The sequence below is a fragment of the Plodia interpunctella genome, chromosome 7, assembly GCF_027563975.2.
Source record: "Plodia interpunctella isolate USDA-ARS_2022_Savannah chromosome 7, ilPloInte3.2, whole genome shotgun sequence".
In the NCBI taxonomy this organism is placed as follows: domain Eukaryota; kingdom Metazoa; phylum Arthropoda; class Insecta; order Lepidoptera; family Pyralidae; genus Plodia; species Plodia interpunctella.
In genome coordinates this window covers 4678434-4701890 of record NC_071300.1, presented here as the reverse complement: position 1 = coordinate 4701890, position 23457 = coordinate 4678434, and the positions used below count along the sequence as shown (strand labels likewise).

At 35.6% G+C, this 23457-nt stretch overlaps 2 protein-coding genes across 2 annotated transcripts in view; both read left to right on the top strand.

Moving 5' to 3' along the window:
* Positions 1–981: 981 nt before the first annotated feature.
* On the top strand, positions 982–2420 carry LOC128671519 (uncharacterized). Its single transcript, XM_053748033.1, has one exon. The coding sequence runs from the start codon at positions 1117–1119 to the stop codon at positions 1885–1887; it is 771 nt and encodes a 256-aa protein (XP_053604008.1). The 5' UTR covers positions 982–1116; the 3' UTR covers positions 1888–2420.
* A 5214-nt stretch (positions 2421–7634) lies between these two features.
* hh (hedgehog) overlaps positions 7635–23457 on the top strand; it is a 38130-nt gene continuing 22307 nt past the window's right edge. Inside the window, exon 1 of the mRNA XM_053747828.2 lies at positions 7635–8090. Coding sequence (XP_053603803.1) covers positions 7701–8090 — 390 coding nt within the window. The 5' untranslated portion in view covers positions 7635–7700. The remainder of the gene's footprint in view (positions 8091–23457) is intronic.

Here is a 23457-nt window from a genome sequence, read left to right as displayed (position 1 = left end):
CCCGACCGGGGATCGAACCCGGGACCTCTCGATTCAGTGGCAAGAACTTTACCACTGCGCCACCGAGGTCGTTAAATTTACAGGTGTATGCACTCATTTTTTGTGAAATGAACTAGAAAATGTTTGTAATGTTTTTTCTGTAATATAATAATAAATTAATGAATTTTCGTATATTTTCCTTTACTAGTTGGGAGGGCTGGAATGTGTCCTTGTTACATCCACAGGTATAAAAATCGGTATAAATATCTGTGAAAATACCTAATTAATACCTAGTATAAGGATTTTTTCATTTTGAGGTACGAAATCTTCAAAAAATCAATGAAATGTAAAACATTTACTAGTAGGGCATATTACGCAAAGCTCAGCGCAGTTGGCGCTACTGGTACAACTAAGGCACACAAACATTGCCAATGAAGGCGAAAAGCGCCAATTTTCAATATTGTTGCAGATTTACGACCAAAAATACCTTCTACGCATCATGGTGCGAGTTTAAAGGAAAAAGGTAGGATTTAGTGGATTATTTTGAAAATAATAACACTATTTTAGGTTATGTTCTGTATTATTTGGTCAACTGTGGTCATAAACTGATATAAACTTGATTTTGACTGAAGATCTTACCTGTATGAAGTCCATATTTTAATAAGTCTTTACATGTGAAGTGTTCCGACCTTTTTACGACCGTTTACTGGCTCAAAATTTTATAGCGTAAGGCGTATTCCATAGTTTTCGAAGTTTTTTATCTTATGGAAAACGATTATATTTTGACATTGTTGTATATTTTCATAAACAAATGCTTACATAATAAAAGGATTAACAAAGTACTTTAAAATACGTTTAATCGTCATTGCAAAAGGCGGCAAAGCTTTTGTGTATCTAACATACTTACAGTACTGTACTCTGGCGGGATAAATGTGCAGTAATACTCCTTATTTCACGCATGGCACCTACTTAGATATCTGGCATAAAGTATTCAGTCTGTCTATATAACTGTAAAAAATATGAACAGTTGAGCCTATCTAATTGACATTTGTAGCTTTTAAAAACGAAGTTTCAGAATTAATAAGATTATTTTTAATCTTCGCATTTTTAGATTATTTTAGTCAATGAAATATTACTATGGCTTCTTTGAACTTAGCTTCCGGAGATAGTGATACTAAACCCTCCCCTAGAAAAGATGATATTGAGAAATTACCAAAGGTGGATCAACCCAGACAAAAATCTAGCCTCGATGACCAAATATTCGGAGAAGTTACAATTACAAATATTGACGAAAATGAGTTAAAGTTGAAAGAGAGAATCACTCAATGCCGAAATATTATAGAATCGTTGAAGGTTGAATTGGATCAAGAAAAGGCAAAACTAAAAAAGGAAAGTAAGTCATACCACCAGGAACCGTCCGCTTCCGTTGCATCCCAGCACAATGCTCCTGATTCGAAGATGTTAGAAGCTTCCACCACTAACTACAGCTTTTATGTGGAAAACAAATTAAACTACGACGAAAATCTCATGGAGTATGAGAAACAATTACAGAAATACCAAAACACGCTAAATATGGCTCAACTCGAAAAAAAGAATGCTATCAGAAAGCAAATGCTTGCAAAAGCTTACAGACTTAAACTGATGGAGGTGGAAAACCAATGCAATATTGAATTGCTCCGCGTGAAACAAAGTTTACAATGTTTAGAACCTTTGCAAATGATCGCTAGCAAGTGGAAGGTCAATACAGCAGATGACTATGATTTAAATAACTTTGAACTGATACCTAGGTATCCGGAATTGAATATGAATTCAGGAAACGATTTCAATACTTACAAAGAAGATATTAACTCGACGATTGAAGATAATTCTGTAGTCAATAAAGACAATTTAAATTGTACAAATTCTTAAAATGGTGTATTTCATATACTTGCCAAAGTACTTATGTATAGATTCGACATGTTTTTAAAAAGAGTATGCAAAAATTGATTAGCGAAAAGTAGCGCGAAAAGGTGTGTGAAATAAATCAACGCGCACAGGGACCTCCAAAGTAGACCACACACGTGGAGGCACGCGCTGCGAATGCTGCCGACTTTTTGTTCTCGCCGTGTGAAGCTCACTCGGGCATCCTCGGTGCTAGTCGGCACCCGGCCGGAGGCTCTACCCGACATCATACACGTCTGCTTGCGTCTGCGCCTGCTTAACGCACGTTCGCTTGGGAAATTGGACTTTATTTTTAATAAGATTCCGATTTGTCAAATAGAGGGCAACGCATGAACAAAACAGGTTTGACTTCTTTACACCTTGTATCTGTAAAGTTAGTGCTTTGTTAGGTATTTATTTTGGTTACCTAATACGCTTCGTAGATAATACAAATTGTCTTGTATTAACTAGGTACGTTCATAATATTTACAGATTTATATTAATAAAATATTTTACTTTTCTGTACGGTTCTTTTTATTTTCACGCCTAAAATGGCACACAAGCAAGATGGAGGATATCTGGATAGAAATAGCAACGGAATTTCTAAAATATAGGTAAATACTGACCAAGAAAAACTATCTACGGGAAATGTGTATGCTTGGGGATCTGAAGAATCATTTAATTTTATGCCTGACAGTACCGAAAAGTGCACCTAAGAGGAAAAACTGCTAGGGTTGTCTAATAGTGTATCTTTGGGAAATAAAAGCGTCGTTTTTTTAAGTGTCTCTACGGAGAAAGTGTTTCTTTGGGGAATAATTCACCGTGAAGTTCAACCAGAATTGTAGGAACCACGTGAACTGAACAAGCGGACTACCTATTCCTGAAATCAAATTAGCAACTGATTTCACCCTGTACCTGCTACTATTTATTTTATAAAAACGTGGTTATCTTTATTATATTTTATTATTACCTACTTATTTTCCTTATTCAGCCCCTTTCAGTAGATTTCAACTAATAGTTATACATTCTATATAATAATGATATCAATAGAATGAAAAGTACGAAAATAAATCTACTTATGTACTTAAAATGTTTAATTAACTTAAATAATTAAACCAGCGAAAGTCACATAATCCCGCAGCTCAGCCCCTTTGTTGCCCGTGGTCCGATCGCCGAGTTCTACTGGTCAATCTATGGGCATTTTTTTCCTATTGTAATCTTTTTAGTGTATAACAAAGGATCATCTAATTGTTTATTGTAATAATAAATACAAAAGATACTTTTTAAGAAATTCGCAGAACGGCCAAAGGACTAATTTGCCGATTTTTACAATGAATTATACCTAGTTATGTAGGTATATCTAGCGATATCTATTGAGGTAAAAAATAATACCTATTAACTAGTTAGTTAATAGGTATTATTTTTTACCTCGAAGACATTATCTTTGCCAAAAAATAATAAAAGCATTTTAGAATACCTATTCACTGCAATGGTAGAATTGGTTAGGTATACTTATCACAAAAATCAGTAGGTATGATTGTACAATTTTTATTTGAAACGTTTTCACAATTGTTGTAAATTCCAAGTAAGATAATTTTCATATTCAGATTTCACATCACGCTATGGTAAATAGTTCGAAGTCTACTAATAAAGGAAAACCCCATATTTGCATGGTACATGGTATATAATTCTAGAAAAATCTATTCACGTCAGCCATAATTGTCTCAATATTTGGGTTTTAACCGCACAGAACACGACTGATGGTTTGTATTGCTTTTGTATAGCACTATTAATTATTACCTAGAATCTCAGGGTTAGCGTACAATATACGATATTTTATGTAGATCTGATTAAAATAGCTTTTAAATGCCTTAATTTGATAAGATTCATAAGATGACGAAATTTGTTTTTTTCAGCTGTGGACATTCCGAAATGCTTAATAGTTTGTAGCTTTGAGAAACATTACATATATATTAAGTTTGTAATTTAACGCGAGAAAGTGCCCATGAAGATTTATTTTTTGAACTAACAAAATGCTTTGAGTTTGTCGATAGTTTTGATTGAAGGTTGCCAAAAGACTGTTTTGATTGCAACTGAATAGCGTTGGATGTCATCTTGTTTATATTCCAAGAACACCCTTAGCTTGCTTATTTGTTCACAGGGTAGCCTGCACCTTCGGCGTCGGGAGACACGCAACCGTGTATAGACTCAAGAGCTTTATGGAAGAGCAAACAGTTTAAAACACTAGAGGCCGGGTGTGTTGGCCCAGCACTCTCCTCCATTAGCCATCACCGTCGCTGACACCTCGCTGTCCTTTGTCGAAAATAATGTTTGCTCTTGAGCAAGCAGAGGTGCCGCATGGCGACGCGGCATCGCACTCGACACTCATGCTGCTTGATTTGTCTGATGAGTTTACCTATTTGCTAAGGATTTTCAGTCAGATTTGATTCAATATACTTTTTAGTATTTATTCAGACTGTAGTAGGTACCTACTGCTAAGTGTTATAAAATCTGTAATTTTAGTAACATTAATTTTCTAAATTATCTATCAAAATTGTGACTTTAATTACGAAGTCTTTAAATGTGTCAAAATAATACAAAGAAAACCCAACCTAGATTCTATTAAAACATCGTTTTACAGCTTAACGATATGTTGACAGACACGAATAAACAGACCTTTACCTGTTAAAACAACTGAATTAGCGCTAAAAGTTCGACAGCGGATATTTACTTAAACATTCCAAACGTAATCCCTTCTGAAATCCTTTTGAGAGTTATGAATGAGTCTCAGTACTACGGAGCATCATAATAGCTGCATTACCAGTTTATTGGTGTGGTTTATTGTGTGTGAACTGAACTGTGTTGTTCGAAGTTACACCCATCTCGGTGGCGCCACGAGACCTCTGGCTATCTGCAATAATTGCAGCCGCAATAAACTTTGGTCACTATTAGTTATGCAACTTCCGGGTAACTATTGATTTTGAGGTTCAGGTTTATTTGCGTTGGTCGTTACAAACTAGAGCACTATTATCCAGAACAAGAACGCTGCGTCGATTCTATAGAACATATATAGTTAGGTACCTTTACATTTACTCGATTTACAAATTTCTTCTTATAGTCTTACCGATTCCAATTCTTTCCGGTAAACTGACTGAAACATCAATATTTATATGTATGTATCTGTATCTATATTATTTCTATGTAGTTTCCGACATGTCTAGTCTACTGACGACAAAATAGTGCAGACCCTCATAAGATCCCAAAAATATTTATTGCAGTGACAGGATAAGTACCTAAACCAGTGAAAAAATGGCACATCATTGGAGCAATGATTCATGGTTGCAAGGCATCTGTTTTGGTTTTGACAGTGGCGCATATTCGAGGGTTCAAGAATTATCTTATCAGTCGTTTGGCCCGCAAAGCTATGAGCGGTGAACGCAGGCACGTTGCATCGTCACTCTTTTGTTGTAACGCATTCATTTCGGTTCGCACGATACCTTTCTCAGTATTTTCGATAAGGAAGTGTGAAAACCTGTTGCTTTCAACGCCAAAGTTATGAATTAGTGTAATTTTGTTTCGTAGTTAGAACTATTTAGTGAATTCATTATTCAAAAAAATATGTTCATTTCAAGCTGTTCTTTCTTTGTGTTCAAATTTATCTACTACGTCTACACCTATTTGAGTCACTTGAACCTAAAAAGATGAATGATAACAAATATCTCCAAGAGCTGAAGTGGGAAGGAAAACAAAGACTTTAGTTACATGAGTTACGGGCTGTTTATGCGGCACACAATCTAGTTGTATAGACGATGGCTTCGGGTTGCGTACAAATTGTCCTAAATACGCACTCTCTGTTATGCAAATGTGCATATGAATTTCCATTTCCGGGGCAAAATTGACATTGACCTATTACAATTCCACGCTACATTCGTTTGTATTTTCCACACTTTTAGGGAATATACAGCAGTTCGTAGCGCTGCGCTGCTTCTTTTTCATTTACCTACTTTTAAATTTAATTCGTTCTGAATTAAATTTGGACATGTTTAAAGCTAGCGCCCTGGAGAAATAGAGGTCTTGAAATTATATTTACAAATTAATATATAGTTTCGAGAAGGGCACGATGAAGCAACATCGTGAAATCTTTTCAGGTAAATAAAGCATGATTGAAAAGCAGCCTAAAATAGAGTAAGTCCAGAACTTGAAGGTGTCGACACATCACTGTAATCTGGTTTTACCAATAGATATACTTATATATGTACAATACCAAAATCCCTCACTTACAAATGTAATTTTTCTGCAAAATGTTCAAAAGGCCAAGCAAAAAGAATGATCAATTTGCATTTTGATTAAAGCTGTTGGCTAATGTGAGTGGACCGCGGCCAGGACTGCACTTATGCTGATGATAATCACGTAATGAAGAGATGATTACATAGTCTTCTGTCATTGGGTGTTGTGTTCGGCCCACTCTGTGGTTACTTTGCTTACATTTAGCTTTTGTCTATCTAGATGAGACTTTATATGGTTTGCCGTTCTATTGGACCGATAAGTCTCAATACTATGCAGTTATCTAAGATGGAATATGGATATCGTTTCTGATGCAAATCTTATTTCCATCCTATTTGATTAACGACGAATAACATGTTTTTTTTAATGATAAAAATATTCCCTTACGTCACTTTAAGGTAGGTAGATACCTACTATATCTTTCGTGTAATATCTCAAATCTGCCAAACACTCTATCCAAACAAATTCCTCAGATAAGTCTCTAAACATTACTGTTATTTACAAATACACCTAATACACAAGGATTTTAAGACTGTTTCCTTCGTCTTGTGTAAGTAATTAATCTTGTGCCGAAAACCACAAGACGTGTTATTTGCTCCCATTATTCGCTTTCGTAATTTGCTAAACACGATCGAATCTTGAAGGGCATTTTAGTACATACACTAAAATGTTTAATTTACTTATTAGGTCCTATCGAACCAGGAAATAGTATTTTTGAAACGAGTTTATCTGTAAATTTCATTGAGCCTGTTATATTAGTTTATAACATTTTTGGCACCAAATAAATGGTTGTTGAAAATAACCATGTAGAACCTATACCGGTTGTTAGAGAATGAAATATATAAAAAAAACTACACCCTAAAATTTGTTTATATAAGTATACAACTACAAATAAAATTTGATGTATATAGCACCTATTACATTAATTCACATTATAATGTTATATATCCATCATAAGACAAAGGGTCGTTAGCTGCCCAATGACTCGCACTTTACTGGCAACAATAATATCTAGGTAACAAAGTTCTAATTACGTTTCAATATACTGGCGTATTCAAAAACGCACAAACACCATTGAATCATAAAAATTGGACTAGAAAAGATTGTAATAACTCCTTTTCCGGTTAAATATTTATAAGTTTTCACTGGGAAACAATCGAGTACATCGAATACCAATTCAGATATTGATTATGTATTGATAACTGAGTTATGTTAAACTGCTTCGCTTCGTCGTTAGTGTTGGTCCGATAAAAGGTAAAAATATTATCGGACGAGCCAAAATTACACATGCTTCACACAAATGCGTAATTTAAATTTCTAAAGTTGTAAGGTGTCATGGGTGTCATAATATTTTATAACGCGACAATGGTGTGACGGTGATGATAATGGGATTTCCCAGCGCGCGGAAAACGAGAAGGCAGTGTATTGCATCGTGTGAGCGCATTGCAAGTTGCAAGCGCTCGCTTTTTGTTGGCCGTCGCGGGTAGTGCGCGGCGCGAGGTGGTGGCAGGCAAGGGATGCAGGCGGTGGTGGACCGACCGCGCTCCGGGTTGCTAGCCGGCTCTCAGTGTCGATCAGTTCGCGACGCGCGGTGGTCGTGCGTCGAGCGCGCGTTCAGTGATGTCTGCGAGATGAGGCTGTCGCTGGTGCTTCTGTGGCTGAGTGCCGCGGCGGCGTGCGGCCCCGGCCGCGGCTTCAACACCCGCCCCCCGACGCGCCGCATCGAGCCCTTCGTCAACGGCCAGCATGACCCCAACACTAGTGAAAATAACAAGCTCGCCAGCGGGCCCGCTGAGGGTCGCATCACCAGGGACGATCCCAAGTTTAAAGACTTAGTGCCTAATTATAATACGGACATCGATTTTAAGGATGACGAGGGCACCGGCGCTGATCGCCTGATGACCCAGGTGAGTGTCCACTGGTTACAGTGAATTTCCTTCGCGTTTTCCGATGCCGACGGGCGAGTGAAGTGCATTCCGTGAATGTTTCCGAGTTCCGACTTTACTAAGAAGTGTAAAATCGTGGCCCCGTTATTGCTGCTGGAATGAGTCTGGGAAACAATGAGTTTCATGAAGCGTCCTCTGTTTTGAAAACAGCTCCTCAGTGCGCGGGTAGGGACAATTGTCGGTGTAAATAAATATTACGTTCGTAGAACAATGGACACAAATTGCGGGCGTTACGGTAGCTTCGTAGCGAGTGTTTCGATTGTAGCACTGCAATTACGAGGCTTTGTCGACAAATATTTTGACTCTGTGACTAATGGATGAATGATGAATTCTTTTCAATTTTGATGCCATTTTGGGTAAATATATGGCCGTCGTAAAAGTTGGTGTCGACGGCATTGAGCGACATGCGCTGTCATTCACCATGCTTTGTAAAATTATAAAAACAACTTACGGGAAACTTTTTGTCGAGGGTTGCTGCATTGTACTCCATATTTTGGACTTTTGCATTTATAACATATTGTTATTTGATAAACAATATGCCATTTATTGTTAATTCGATTCGTTAGATTGTGTCCTCTGTCTTTCTTGTGGCTACTGACTTAAGTACAGTTGAAATTTCTATCACCCCCTGCCTGTTGAAACTCATAAGTTTATTGAAATAACGAATCTATAACAATGCAGTATTGAAATTAATGAGCACATCGAGTGGTACAAATCTAGATTCAATTATAGGTATCATTGACATAATGAAAAAAAATGTCAGGTACTATTTCCTTCCAAGATTTATAATTACGCACCATACAATGGCCGTAAAATCATCAAAATATTTTACAAAACAAAGCTTTTATTAAGTCCAGACTTCTGTAAGTCTGTTAGAACGCAAGAAACTAAAAAAAAAAAACTATTTAACGGATATTTTTTTCATTTTCACGAATGGGAAGGTTAATAAAAAGTACATTAGGTGCATATAAATGATTAAGAATAACTATTAGATTTTTCTCTGTTTATTTGTTTTATAATGTCGACACAAGTAGGTGTGTCTATCAGTAAGATTATCTACACATACTACCATTCTTTGTTCTTTCCATCCCCAGTTGGATCACCTTAAATTTTTACAAGAACTTCTTTTGGACTAGGTGATCTGTTCTGGAAAACACATTCTTTTTCTAAATTTGAATTTCTTTACCCTTTTAATGATGTGTCCCACTGCTGGGCAAAGGTCTCCTCCTTATTCTTCCACCCGTCTCGGTCCCAAGCTAAGTCTGGCCATAAAAAAATTGTTGAAGACTTTTGGAAATACATTTTTAAAAGTTCTATTCTTCTTCTTCATTCAATAACTTTTCCCAGTTGCAGTGGCGGCGGTAGGCTGAGTAGGATGGAGCTTAGGGCGGCAGATTTTTGTGTTTCGATTGCGTTGTAGGATCGAATGACATGACCTTTCGTTAAAGAGTGCCTGGCCGAAATGATTGTTCGCAAAAGGGGCGGCAAAATTTGAATTACCTGCTGGTGGCAATTGTGTTAATGCGCCACTGCCCAGTTTGTTTCAAATGATTCTTCATACATTTGCACACGCTATTCAATATGTGTGTGTATATACTTATACTAGTTACTTTTATAACAGTGATTTGGTATAAGGAGTTCCATACATAATTTCTATGGAGACCATAACCATGATATCGTATGATTATTGAAATATTTCTTAAAATTGGATTTCTTCAGGAAAACCTTCAGAAATTCAGTTTTAGACTTCAAAAGAAATTATGATGTTTATATAATCTCGATCTGCAAATACCTATCTGTTAATGTTTATCGTAATATCTAAACTTTACGGTATATGCTCGCCACTAGTTAATGTTTCTTGTAATAAACATATCTAGGTAAATGCTAGTAAGTAGGTATGTTGATCCTTCACTGTCATATAATGTGTATAGTAAATTTATTTATCATTTAAATCGTTTAAAGCTATTTGTAACCTCATTGATCATTTTAAAACTTCTGAAACATTGAGTAATAGTTGTCATCAGTCTATGACAAAGGTCTATTTGGTACCAACCAATATTCCGTTTCGAGGATACAAATTTTTATGACATAATGTGATATGAAAATGAGTAATAAACATCAGGCTAAAACATGTACAAACGGTTTGATATAGGTAATTGTATTTATGCTTTATATTCATGCAAAATGTACATATTTTTGCATATATGGTACATTTAGAATCATATCACAGAAATATTTTCTAACATACCTAATGTGGTTAATTAAAATTTTTTTATTCACTCATGATATGATGAGGAACATAGAATAGCAAATATCTAGTCAAATATGTGATCATCAAAATTTTGTGGTATGACACATTTAGGTACATTACAACAATGGTCTTTTGTTGACTTTTAAAATTGATTTAGTGGACGCTTTCTATGTATCAATTCAGTATATTATATATAATTATGTTTTGTTTCCAAAAACAGGTTCGCTAATAGATGATGGGAATTTGCTATTCTAATTAAATAGATTTGTGATGAAGAAGTATGTTACAAACGGGTCATGGTGCCCTAGCTAGATATTTTGTTTAGTAAGTTAGTGAAGACAGGTGAATAAGATATAGCTATAAAATATATACAACCCTGAATAAAATTTTCCATGGCAGGAAGTTGATTAAAAATAAGATCTTGGTTGTGAAGATAAGCTAATAACGTAAACTAGAATTCATATGGAGCGTGCAATTCAAGTGGAGATTTTGATCTCACAAAATACAATTTTATTTATTTTTCACTCCATTCCCTTACTACATAAATACCTTACGTGAAAAGACGGGGAAATTTATTTAACCTGTTACTACCGCCGGTAGAACTACGGGCAAATATTTTTTACATTTAATACTAATGAAATCTTCTCTACCAATCGCTATGTCTCCCTTTGTCACATTTATAATTTTAGTTCCCTCATTTACTTCTGAAGTCATTTCAAAAGTATTCTCACAATTTTATTTCTCAAGCTAATATTGACTAATTCAATATCAACATTAACAGTAGACATCTCGGATTATAACTAAAATAGTTTTGCAACGTGAAAGGAAATATCTCATATCTGATACACATTTTTGCCATTTGATATTTCACTTAAAGGAAGTTTTTCTTTGCAGAAATAAAAAACTAAAATCTGAAGTTTCTTTCTTGAGCAATGTGGCAATTCTGGTGGCCGGCGGCGTGCCCGCTCTAATGGGTCGTCAAATACTACCGCGTGTTGACAAACAACCAAACAAATATTCGCCATTGTCGGCCACACGACCTACATCCTTGTGATGTGAGTACGTGAGGTCGTCTGGCACGTGTTTCAGTACCAGATGCAACCATTGTTAGGGAAACTGTTTTGACTTAACTCTTCATTATTTTCACCCTTTTAAAAGCAAACATTTTATGTCTAAATTGACTTTACATGAGTAACTTTATGCTGTTATCTGCAGTCCCTATTTAGACATCTGTTGGCCTTTAATAATTGACTTACCTATGTGAAATTCGATTCGATGCTATGATGACCAGTGTAGGCGGCGGAAGCAAAAACTAAATCAAAACGATCGAGTATTCGCGAAAACGAAATGTGACATGTTTTGTTTATCCGAGCTATTTCGGGTTGCAGGTTGATGCAAGCTAGCTCAATCTATTGTTGTTGATAAGAAATGATTTGATTTACCACTCTACTCACAAAGTGTTTACACCCTATTTCTGATATTTGGATCCCGAGCTGATTACAACTCAACATCAATACGAACTATATTTAAATCGTCGTCAACCCAAATCCTGAAATAGCTATCGGTCGCTCAAAGGATGCCATTGTTTATCAACTCGTTTGCAAATAACGATTAATGAGGACTTAAAGCGATTTGCGCAGCAAATATTTAATAGCCTAATATGCCTTACGAGGAATCCAGTTATAAGTATGCAGATAATAATCTGTACGAGATGGGCAGTACAGACTACAGACAAGCTCATGGTCGTGTGAGTGGGGAAGAAAGGCCGGCGCGAATCCGCCGGTTATGTTATGTGGCCGCGCCGCCGCGGGCAGCACATAGCCCGTCGAGCCGAGCAGCCTTGCATTCGTAAAAATCTCCAAACCGGTTCGATGCGCCTCCATTACTTTCTTTCTGACTCCACTGTGCCTCCCATTTCAACTCGAGCCCACTTTTTATCGGGAATCAGTATCTTCGTCTAATAGTATTATTTATTTCTCATAAATAAGAGAGAATATAAGTAAAGTTAATGTTTACGGGAAGCAGTACGTTACATGCCAGATGCTTCGGAGATAAATGCGTTATATTCATTCTTGTGGACGTTGTGTTGCGTAACAAGCCGGTGATAACTGGTGATTTATACAGTTTTCACAAAGGTTTCCAGGAACATATCATCATAACGATACATTGCTAAGAACAATTGAAATTATTGCATATAGTACAGTTGTGTTCTATTAAAATCGAAATATCGATTTCCAAAGAGTTGGTACTCCGCTTGTGAAGCCGAGCCCTGGCACGGCTAGCCGAACAAACCGCAGGATAGGCGTGCGACCGCATCTCAGCTCGCCTGCGATTCCAATCGGAATTACTTACCATTTTATGTATGTTTTTATTTAATATTTTATATTCCTGGACGCAAATAAGCTTGGGGTACGCGAGGGGGTGTGGTAGACATGCGGGGGTTGAGGGACATAAATATCTCGGTGATTTATGGGCAAGGCGGTCGCGGGATAGGTCAGCATTATTCAATTTCGTATTTGAAGCTCGAGTTACAATGAGCTTTTACTGCGGTGCGCGCGCGCAGATAGCGTAGCAAGCAATCCTAACCACACTAACTTTTGTTATCTATTTTTAAACTCGTTTGTAGTGCTGAGATTAGCTGACTTTATGTTTTTTTGGCGTATTAAAATTGAATGTAAAAACATAAGGATTGTTTATTTTCTATTTACAGCCTTAACAAATTTGAAAAAGTAAATAAAACGACGATTTATACCATGAAATCGTTTTAAAGTCACTTAATTATCGATTGTTAATTTTGATTATATTATATTAACTGATACGCTAAAGTGGTTTATTTTGTTAGCAGCAAAGACACCGCCGTCTAATTTGGGTACTTTTGGGCTTATTAGCGCAGGACAAAACGAGCCGATCGCTTTGTGAATAATTGACCATAATCAAATTAATCCTAAAATTATACGGTGGGTTTACAACGCTGTAAAATGTTATAAAGACCTTCCAACTGTGGCGGCTTAACGTTGCCTGTTTTCTTAATGCTCTTTTACTTTACAAAATATCCTTAGACCCCTGTTTATATGTATTTATTTATATCTCCGTACTTATCTACTGCTTAAATAAACATAAACGGTAATATTGCCGAAGTGCCTACTAATTTTCCAACCAAGTATCCAATTTATTCGATTTTAAACCATATCAGTTGCAATTTAACCTATCTATAAGTTGTAGTATCAAAATTGAAATATCTGTTTGGAATTGGTACAGTGTAAATTAGTTTTATGGCTGAATTATTCAGAGACCAGCATAATCTGTGATTAGCCGACACTAAGCGCACATTTACAGTACTTTCGTCCAACACTGTATAAATTTATATCAAAATGATAGTAAGATAATTTAATACTTGTTGCTGGCTCTATTAAATTTATTTGAACTATGTCTATTTTAATAGCACTTTAAATTGAGTACATTTTAATTTACCTGTAACATTTAATGAAACAAATATGTATAAATCAACAGGCCTACCTTATCTGACTTTTAGATAAGACGAGATAGGAAATAACTAAAAAGAAAATTGTGAAAATCTTGAAGTGCGTAGAGGACTACGCACTACATAAGTTATTCTACTGTGACATTTCCATTCACTTCATCCTTATTCACTTAAAATGACACAACAAACTAAAATACATTGGCAGGTGGCCGCTAAACATCTGTTGCTAAATATCTCTTTTGTAATGAGTCCTTATTTACGATTCATTGTTAGGTCCCTTACGAAAATAACTTTAGTAAAGTTCATGATGCTAGTTTACGGCTGGGAAACTTAGATTACAGTCTAAATTTAATATTTGCTAACTACCTATGTCATCTTATAATTTTCTTGTAACAAATGTGATGTGACAGTAGTTTAACGGCCGTTCCCAAAATTCTATTTATCTTCAGTTTAGCCCTACTGAAGATAGGAGATTCTATCTATCTTCAGTTTTATTGTCCCAATAATGTTTCTACAGATAACAAAACTTATGGGAGTACTTCATTGCCAGGTGCTTTCAACATTCTATGCGGATACACAATTACAATAGTATCACAATTAAAAAAAAATATTAATTTATCCAAACATTACAATTATGATATTAATTACAAAATTTTATAAATGTGTAGAGGCAAGAATTAATAAAATGAAACTCAAAGTAAGCAGGCAGCGCGTTTCAAGTGATAGGTCTTTGAACTTGTGGTATGTTTGCGGTTTGTTTTATATAGGTAGTTAGTTTGTTCTTTAGGTGGCGATGAATTAACGATTCGCCTCTCTCCCGCTAACGTAAACAGTCTGATATATGTAAACACTAGCGGGAATCTCTGGGTTTACTGCAAAATTCTATGTAAGCTAGCAGAGAAAAGGATATTTTCATCACATCGGTTTATTTATTTTTTATAATTTTTCTTTGATTCAGATGGACGAGACTGCTAAAGCTAATTTATTTAAGGTATTCTAAAATATTTTTTCGAGTATGTTGTCTAGTCTAGAGAATATACTTTGTACTGTGCAAAACCGTACAATTGAAGAATACTGTTTTCTAACATCTACACATCTCACGCAACATCATCGGTATTTTACAAAGGTATTTTATCATAAAGAAGGGCTGACTTGCGGCAAAGTCTCATAAATATTTAAAACTGTAGTTTCAAGATGTTAATTTAGACATTGTTTCGTTCACATTTGTTTTGATTACTTGTGCTAATATTTGTCGGGTACAGCTGGCGCTTATCGCAGTGTTATCTGTCAAACCTCTCAATGCTAGCACGGGCCACGCTTATTTAATATTTACCGTCACTATAATATGAACCTTCACAATGCCTCTACAAGGGATAAGGGTCCATACCTTGCATATTTTTTTTCAAAAGATTTGTTTTTCATATTTATTAAGACTGTCATCAATGTATAACCAAATTTTCAAACTATTTAAATGTAATAACTATAATTATACCTGTGTGTATTAAAGCTGTGTCCTAGAGCATCACTAGTGTTTTAAATCGGTAAAATAGTTCATCTTAAGACCAGCAATACATTTTCAAGATTTCGTAGAACGTTCAAATATCCGTAAATAGGTAAAATATAGGGCAGTGCTACGTTACTGCTGAATTGGTTTACTTTAGAGATTAAATAAAATAACAAACAATGCTGTGCCGAAAATATTTCTGAAAAGATACTGTAGATACAAGTATAATAGTCATTGAAAATATGACATGACCTGAACTAAGATATGAATAAAGATGAATTCGATCAACAATCGAATGATGTAACTGTTATATATTATAACACCACAACTAGGGTGACAGTCATTTACCTAATTGAGATCATACTTCTACAGAAAAGAAGAACGAAGTAGTAGACGGTCGATTGACCTTACAACTTAAATAACATAAAATGTATATAATAATTGAAATTATAAAATAAACCAAAGAGGCAAATACAGATCATTCAAAGTAGGTTATAATAAATTATACAATTTCAGATCTTTACTTCTACAATTAGTGAAATATCGAGCTAAGAAGATATTTGTATTAACGACTGTATTCAGCTATAGGTGCACATTAATCTGCAACAGAAGCAGTGTTTATGAGTTCCACCCAGACGTTGCGTGGATACTGCGTGTGCTACTGATATATTAGTTGTTTATTGCTTTCAAATGGTACTTACTTCCTTGGTTTGCGAGCGTTATTTGATGCTATTACAAAATCTAGTGCATGTTTTTCATCAATTGATTTATTTATGAAGTGATTCTCTACCAATTTATTTGGATGTAGCAAATTGGAAAATTTGCATTTAGATAGCTTTTGTGGACAACCTCTACACGTAATGTGTTCAGATGTTTCTATGCTAGATTTTTAGTTCATTGTTATACCTAGTTGTAATATATGTTTCATTTGCAGAATGTAAAAATGTGGTAAAACAATTGTTTCTGCTTGACAAATTGCATGCAAAAAGGTACCTACCTACTCTCAGCTACAAATCTTAAGTAGCCGTAAAAATCAGGCAGACCCAGTACTCGGCGTGTCGATCGGCACTTAAATCTTACACCCAATAAAAGTGCACCTCACAAGGCAAAAGTCCGTAATTGGTCCTGCTGAAGGTGATTACAGTCCCAGCGCGGACCACCACGACATACATTTACGATTCCCATTGGCCTCGTTTAATGACGTGTGACAACTCAGTATTATGAACAATGAGCATGTAATTGGATTTTCACATCGCATAACATTATGTAGGTACTCGCCCGTGGAATGCGTTCAATTTTAGTCGTTAAAGTGGCACATAAGAAGAAATCTTCATGAGCGGCGAGTGTAATAATTCGTGGTATGCATCGGAATAAAACAAGCAGGGTTCCGACACATACATTATATCTGCTGTTCCAAAAGAGGCTGGAGTCGGCGGTCGCGCGCTAGCGCCGCGGGATGCCGGCCCCGCACCCCTGCACCGCCATCACCTTTATTTATATTTATTTACCTTCCCTTCATTCACCGAGGGCCGCCCTTTCGGCTCTTTTTGTCACACCGTAATACGACCGATACAAATATTGTGAAAGAGGCTGCGGTTTGAGTGAATTTATTGTACCACATAACAATTTGCTCCGTCCTCGCCCGCATCCCGGAAATGTTCATGAGAAATTAATGACATCGTTGTCAATTTGTATGATTTGAAAATTAACTATCAGCATTAAACAAATGCTTTTGAATAAATACATTTTCTAAGTAGTTACTTTTCAAAGTACTTAGTGTGTAGATTAATAAAGACGAAATGTTACTGAGGGTTTGTCTAAAAATTATCACCCAATTAGATGAGTTCATCCGCGTGAAACGTTGTAACATAATATTTTTTTAGATCCGGGTATCTCGGTGTTTTAAAAATTTACATCACAAGAAATTATTAAAAGAGAACATCGAAATCAAATCACCAGATAAATGGAGTGGATGCTCATTTATAACTTTTTCTCAGGCGTTTAAGAAAACAATGTAAAAATAAATCACCACAATTTGTTGATGGTAAAGATGAAATCTTCACCCCATCTGAACACTGTGACGCGACGTTCACGTGCATCAGTTATCATGATAAATGGCATATTTATTTATCCGACGAGCTTAAATAGCTATGGTAATATTGGCCCTACAACAGCACAAAAGGTAACAAAACACAAAAGTTGAAAAAGGTAAACCGCGCTATTTACAAAGTGGCTAGCGAGGACCACACAGCCACAATCGAGCCGCGCGTGCGACTCAGCCGCTCCACAATAAAAAAATAATTCTCGACATAGTAGATCTTTTTCGGTTATAGATCTCGAATTTTGGTAGTGTGATTTGTGACGTTCGGAAATGTTAATGGCACGTTCGATTGATTTCCTTTTTTGTTTGCGAGTTTTTCAGATATCTTCGATTGTTACTGAAATATTACTGAATAAATTACGACAAAATTATATTAATGTATTAATTGTGGAAAGAGTACAAAAGACCTTGGTACTTGCATAAAAACGCTGAAATTGTACAAGCGGACAAGGCGGGCCGCACCGCTGTTTACGCGATCCCGAGGCGTGCGCTGACAGACGAACTCCAGCGCGTAGTCTTTGACACCACACCGGGCTTTCAATGACGTTTCTGTTATTTATAGAGAAATAACATATTATTACATTTCTCATTTTATTCATCAATTGTTTTTATAATATATGTATTGCGATGCCAGTATGTTTTTATCCATAAAAGTTTTTGCATGGTGGTGAGCCTCGTTATTAATTCATTCAAATAAATTGATTGAGTGGATATTCATCATGCAAGAGAATTTAATCGAGATCTTTTCGTAGGCGGCCCCATAACTAACGTCGAAACTATTTATGGCATGCGGTTGCATCAATGTTTTCTTCCGATAATCATTATACGTTTGGAAGTTCTTACGTACACGCCATTAGTTGCGTTTACTTATGCACATATGCGCTACTTTAGGGTTCGTCTAATTGAATGTAGGCGCGGCAGCGGGCGGCCTAACCTAATTTACATTAATGCAAACGAGGAGCATTGTTCAGGTGTGAAACGCTAGTGTCAACACGAGGCCTCTGCTCAAATAGTTTATTAGCTCCACCCAGCGCTGTTCTGGCGGACAGACCTTTGTTGCACTGACAGCCCTCTAAAAGACATGCATACTTAACGCTTAAATATGACTATTCAACTCGCGGCGGCACATATAATTAATGTACAAACGACACCCGGCACTCAGATCTTAAACAGTTAACAACAATATCAAAAACCACGGAAAAAGTTTGAAATAACAGACACTGCTGAATATTTACAGTACAGGCAAATTTGGTCCTTCTTAAATAAAATCGAGATGTACCCAATTCAATTATAAAAACTTTACAAGTTTTTAATGTATTGGCAATATAATATTAGTTTTAGAAAAAATATTTTAACCTCTGCATCATTAAAATTTATACCTTGCGGTGGCACATGAAAACTAGGCCCTATAATTTTAAATTGTGTTATCTATCCTGATATTAAAGATGTATGTAGGTAGGTATAATATAATTTGAAAATAATTTCGATAAACTTTGGAATGTAGTTTCAGATATTTTACAGAACGCATCAACACGTTTACGTTCGCTTTACATCTGCTTTATAGGATCATTCAAATGACAATATAACGTCTATAAAGGATTTTGATTGCGTATGCTTGCGACAAATTGTGTTGGTCAGGGAGTGTCGGGGTCGTTGACCTCGGGTGTCCAGCTTGTGGTCACTGAAATACAAGAAGAGGACCACGTTAGTGGTCACATAGTTTTGTACCGCAGTTTCTGCGGCGTACACTCTGGCGACACTCACTATGCTAACTGTATATTGTAGTTGTATTTTCCTTATTAATTAGATGACATTTATTTGTGTTTCTTATCATTATGATACTTTTTCTACCAAGCCCACTTGAAGACTAAGGTTATATCACAAAAATATCATACCCGTTATAATGAAAAAAAAATCTAACTTGTTCGAATCAATCTAGATCATCTCTTCGTATACACTATTATTAGTAGATTTAAAAGTCATAACAAAAACGGCATATGTAATTCAAGCAAACATGGCAATCGAAACGCGAGCCTTGGATTACGTCACTTAGGAGACAATGGTCGATCATAAATTATAGTGACATTCTGCCACCTCTAAAATTAATCTCCGCATGTCGAGAATTGTGTATATCTTTGGTCGTATTGCAAATATAAAAAATACCGATTGAGACCTACTCAGAAGGTAAAGTGCATTCTTGTGTATGTTGCTCTGAGTCAATTTACAGGAACGTGCGAATGTGATATGTGCGCCGCTTATGTTGTTATTAACCATCCCAATATTAATAAACTGTGAATCATAATTTATCTTAAACAAAATGATCGTATCTGTTCTGGAAACAAACATATACATTAAACATAGATATTAATATATTATATGAATACCATACCATTTAGAATTTCTAATTGCTATGGGAAATGTGAATAACATCCAAAATGGAAAAGTGGATTAGACACATTAAAATTATGTCAATTTATATTGCCGAGTTTATATGGTGAAAATATTTATTTGCTATCAAAACTATTAATATATAATGGTTTTATATAAGCATTTATTTATTAGAGAGTTGGTCGTGAATGGATCTTAAATATCTAATGCCGACGGTCGAGTTCAAGGGAAATAATATCATTATGACGTCGTTTTGTGTAATGCTTGGTTTATTGATAGTATATAGTATTTTGTTAAAAAGTAATTTTAAACATAAAATTTAAATGTAATTATAATAATTAAAAGGCAGACACTTCGATGACTTTAATTTTTTTTCACTTTATTTCAAAGTTTAGGTATATTGTGCTAGTTTTCAATTGTATATTTTTAAAGAGCGTTAATTTAAAAATAACCGAACAAAAGAAATTAAAATCGAGTCAACTATTTTTCCCTAGCAGCATCTATTCACGAGGTGACATAAGTTTAAGAACAATTCAAAATAATTTACAAGCATTACCTCCATCTGATTGAAGTGGAACAAAGTGCAAACATAAACTTAGAGCATGAGACAGAGTGAAGCGGGTATAAAGTTCGTTCCAGATCGCTACTCAGTAATCTACATAAACATGTTCTTTACTGTTTATTTGCTTTTTCATTGCTACTGCATCTTCAGAGAATCTAGTCCATTTGCAACTACTCCTGCTAATTTATTTGCTCGATCAATCAAATGAGTACTCTTACATAAAAATTAAAAATCATTACCTATGCGTTATGTATTTGACCATTTTAAACGGAATGTTTTAATGCTGTTACAGCCTTTTTCATAAGCATGTAATTGGTTTTCTTTATAGCTTTTTTGTTTGTATGGGGTGGCAGTCATGCATGTGTTTTACGATCAGCTACCTTGAGTTAAACAATTCAACTACTAACAGCGTGTTCGACTTGCTTGTTTATAAATGACGTATGTAGTTTCTTTTGATGCCCAAGAAATATTACATGGTTTCATAAATTCTGCTGGGTATATAAGTTGTACGTTTACAGAAAATCTTTGTATTGCATTTGTAGGAGCATGGTTACGATCCATGTGAAGGTACGACCGCACAGGTCGGTTCTCACGCGGCTTGTCTTTACATCCCACTCTTGCTACTTTTTCAAAATGAAATGTGGTGTTTATATTTCCACATAATTATTTTATTTCCACATTCATCTCGAGTCTAGGAAACTTTCCTACGAGTCTATCTTATGGGTGAAATGACTTGAAAATTTGTATGTTCAGGTCTTCTTCTTCATCTTATTCCCTTAATTTAAAGTTATCTATTTACTATCTAATCTACTGTTCAATATAAATCACCATATTCTGCTATCGGAAATCTGAAATCGTTGACAATAAAATTTCATAAATATATTTTATCGGCGCACTCTGCAATGGTTATTGAAACGCAATACGTCCTGTGCGTTCACTTTTTTTTCCATTTGTCCGGTCATATTTAGGTAAGCGGAGCTGGCATTATTTGGTCTAGCAACGATTGTCCTCGCCAGAACAATGCGCACTCGATTAATAAACTAATGGGTATAATTGTTACCTCAAGGCGCCCGGTGGGTTCACTATATTATTTTGACTATGACCAATCGACTTCGTGCTCTCGATAAGGCACACCCGGGCTTTCATGAGGTTGTTTTATTGTTTCAATATACGTCAATATAGCTTGGCTTCCTCTTACGTACATTGCTAGAGTTGTTCAGCTTGAACCCTCTTATTCATAAAAAAGTTAGAGTTCGTTCTGTGAATGACAAATACTGCAAAGTGCGATAGTGACAAAACATACTTTAACTTAAGTAGGCTCTAACTTTTTTATCAAAAATAGGACTAATGATTTCACTCACTTGATGTATAATGGTGTAAGTTATGTAAAATCTAGGTGTCGTTATTTGGAAGCGAATGAATGAAGTAAGTATGCTTTGACTAGTTAGTGGTTTAAGTGTGTTTCTTTGTAAGTACAATACAAATTTGAATTAGTTGAAATCAGATTTGATAAGAGAGATGATCGGCGCTCCGGATGGTACTTTATTATTATAGTTTTACCATCTGATTATATAAGGTATTCATGGCCTAATTATTTATTTAGAAAAAAGTCTCTCGTCAGCGCTAATTACATTATTGCCATACGATAAATAAATAATCCACACTATACATGTAATGACATTTAGTTGGTACAGACCTATGTAACATAGTCTTTTGTTGCTCCAAGACTTGCATTTTCTGAGGGTTGTTGTTGTTAATCCTTTACTGGAAAACAATTTTGATAAACTGAATATACTGAACATTGTGTACGTGAACACAATATTCAGTATATTCATATTCTCATACCTATCATTTATATCATCATATTTGCACAAAGGTAGTGAATGTAAGTTCATTAATAGAGTGGATCAATAAGATATCCGCTGCCTGTTTTACAGAAGTTTCAAGGCTGCTGTGAACATGTAAATGAAAATATACAAGTTCATTTTCGTACTTTATGTTTAAAAATAACCGGCCAAGTGTGTGTCGGGCCACGCACATTGTAGGGTTCCGTAGTTAATTTCAACAACTAAACAAGTGCGAGTCGGATTCACTGACCGAGAGTCCGAGAGTTTCCACAGCCGGTCGACTATGACTCGTAAACTTATAAAGCTACTTATAAAGCAACTTAGGTGTTATATATATAATTTCGTTATTACTTACGTTTGAATTCCTAACAATAACCGTTTCATTGTTAGAGGAGGACATTTGACTGTAACGAAAATTGGTACTTTAAAGCTTAATCATTTAAATCTCAGAACGGTATTTCCACAACTCTAATATTTTGAAAGACGTATCTAACAACACAAAAAAACATTTCCTCATCACGAGTAGGGGGAGTAGGAAGATACCCTAAAATTTTTATCAAGTTTGTCAGCGTAATTCATGTGTATACCCTTGCCAAGTTACAACATTATATTCTATACATTCAATTCTATATATACAAATAGTTTTTGAGCTAGACCGTAAACGGACGGACAGATGGACAACTCTAAAAATGAGGACCTAAATGGTTCACATAGCGGCATTTTGTGATACTTTTATTGGGACAGATAAAACACAGCGACACTACGTTGTCGGTATCCCACGGCTTTCCATTAATTTAATACTTGTGATTAGCCTCACAAGCATCTAATAGCCATTCAGATAAGCTCACCTGAGTACATGCTACTTTTGCTGTCCAATGCAACATAAATATAAAGTTATTGGTCTTTGTTTTATAGAATGGCAGGCGCGCCCGTCGTAACTATTAAAATATTGGATGTGATGAGTGTGCGTACTGCGTCTGAAAGCATGGATATCTGCAAGTAGCTCGTCTACTCTATTGTATACTTTAGAGTACGTACTTACGCCACCACTTCAGTTGTTTCTTGTTAAAGTAAATGAAGTTTGAGCTATTGTCACTGCCGCTTATTACCTCATCACGTAAAAATGTTATTGGTTTCAACTTCGACGGATATGCTGCATGCCTGTGAGTGTGTCTCGCGATGTTGCACAAACAA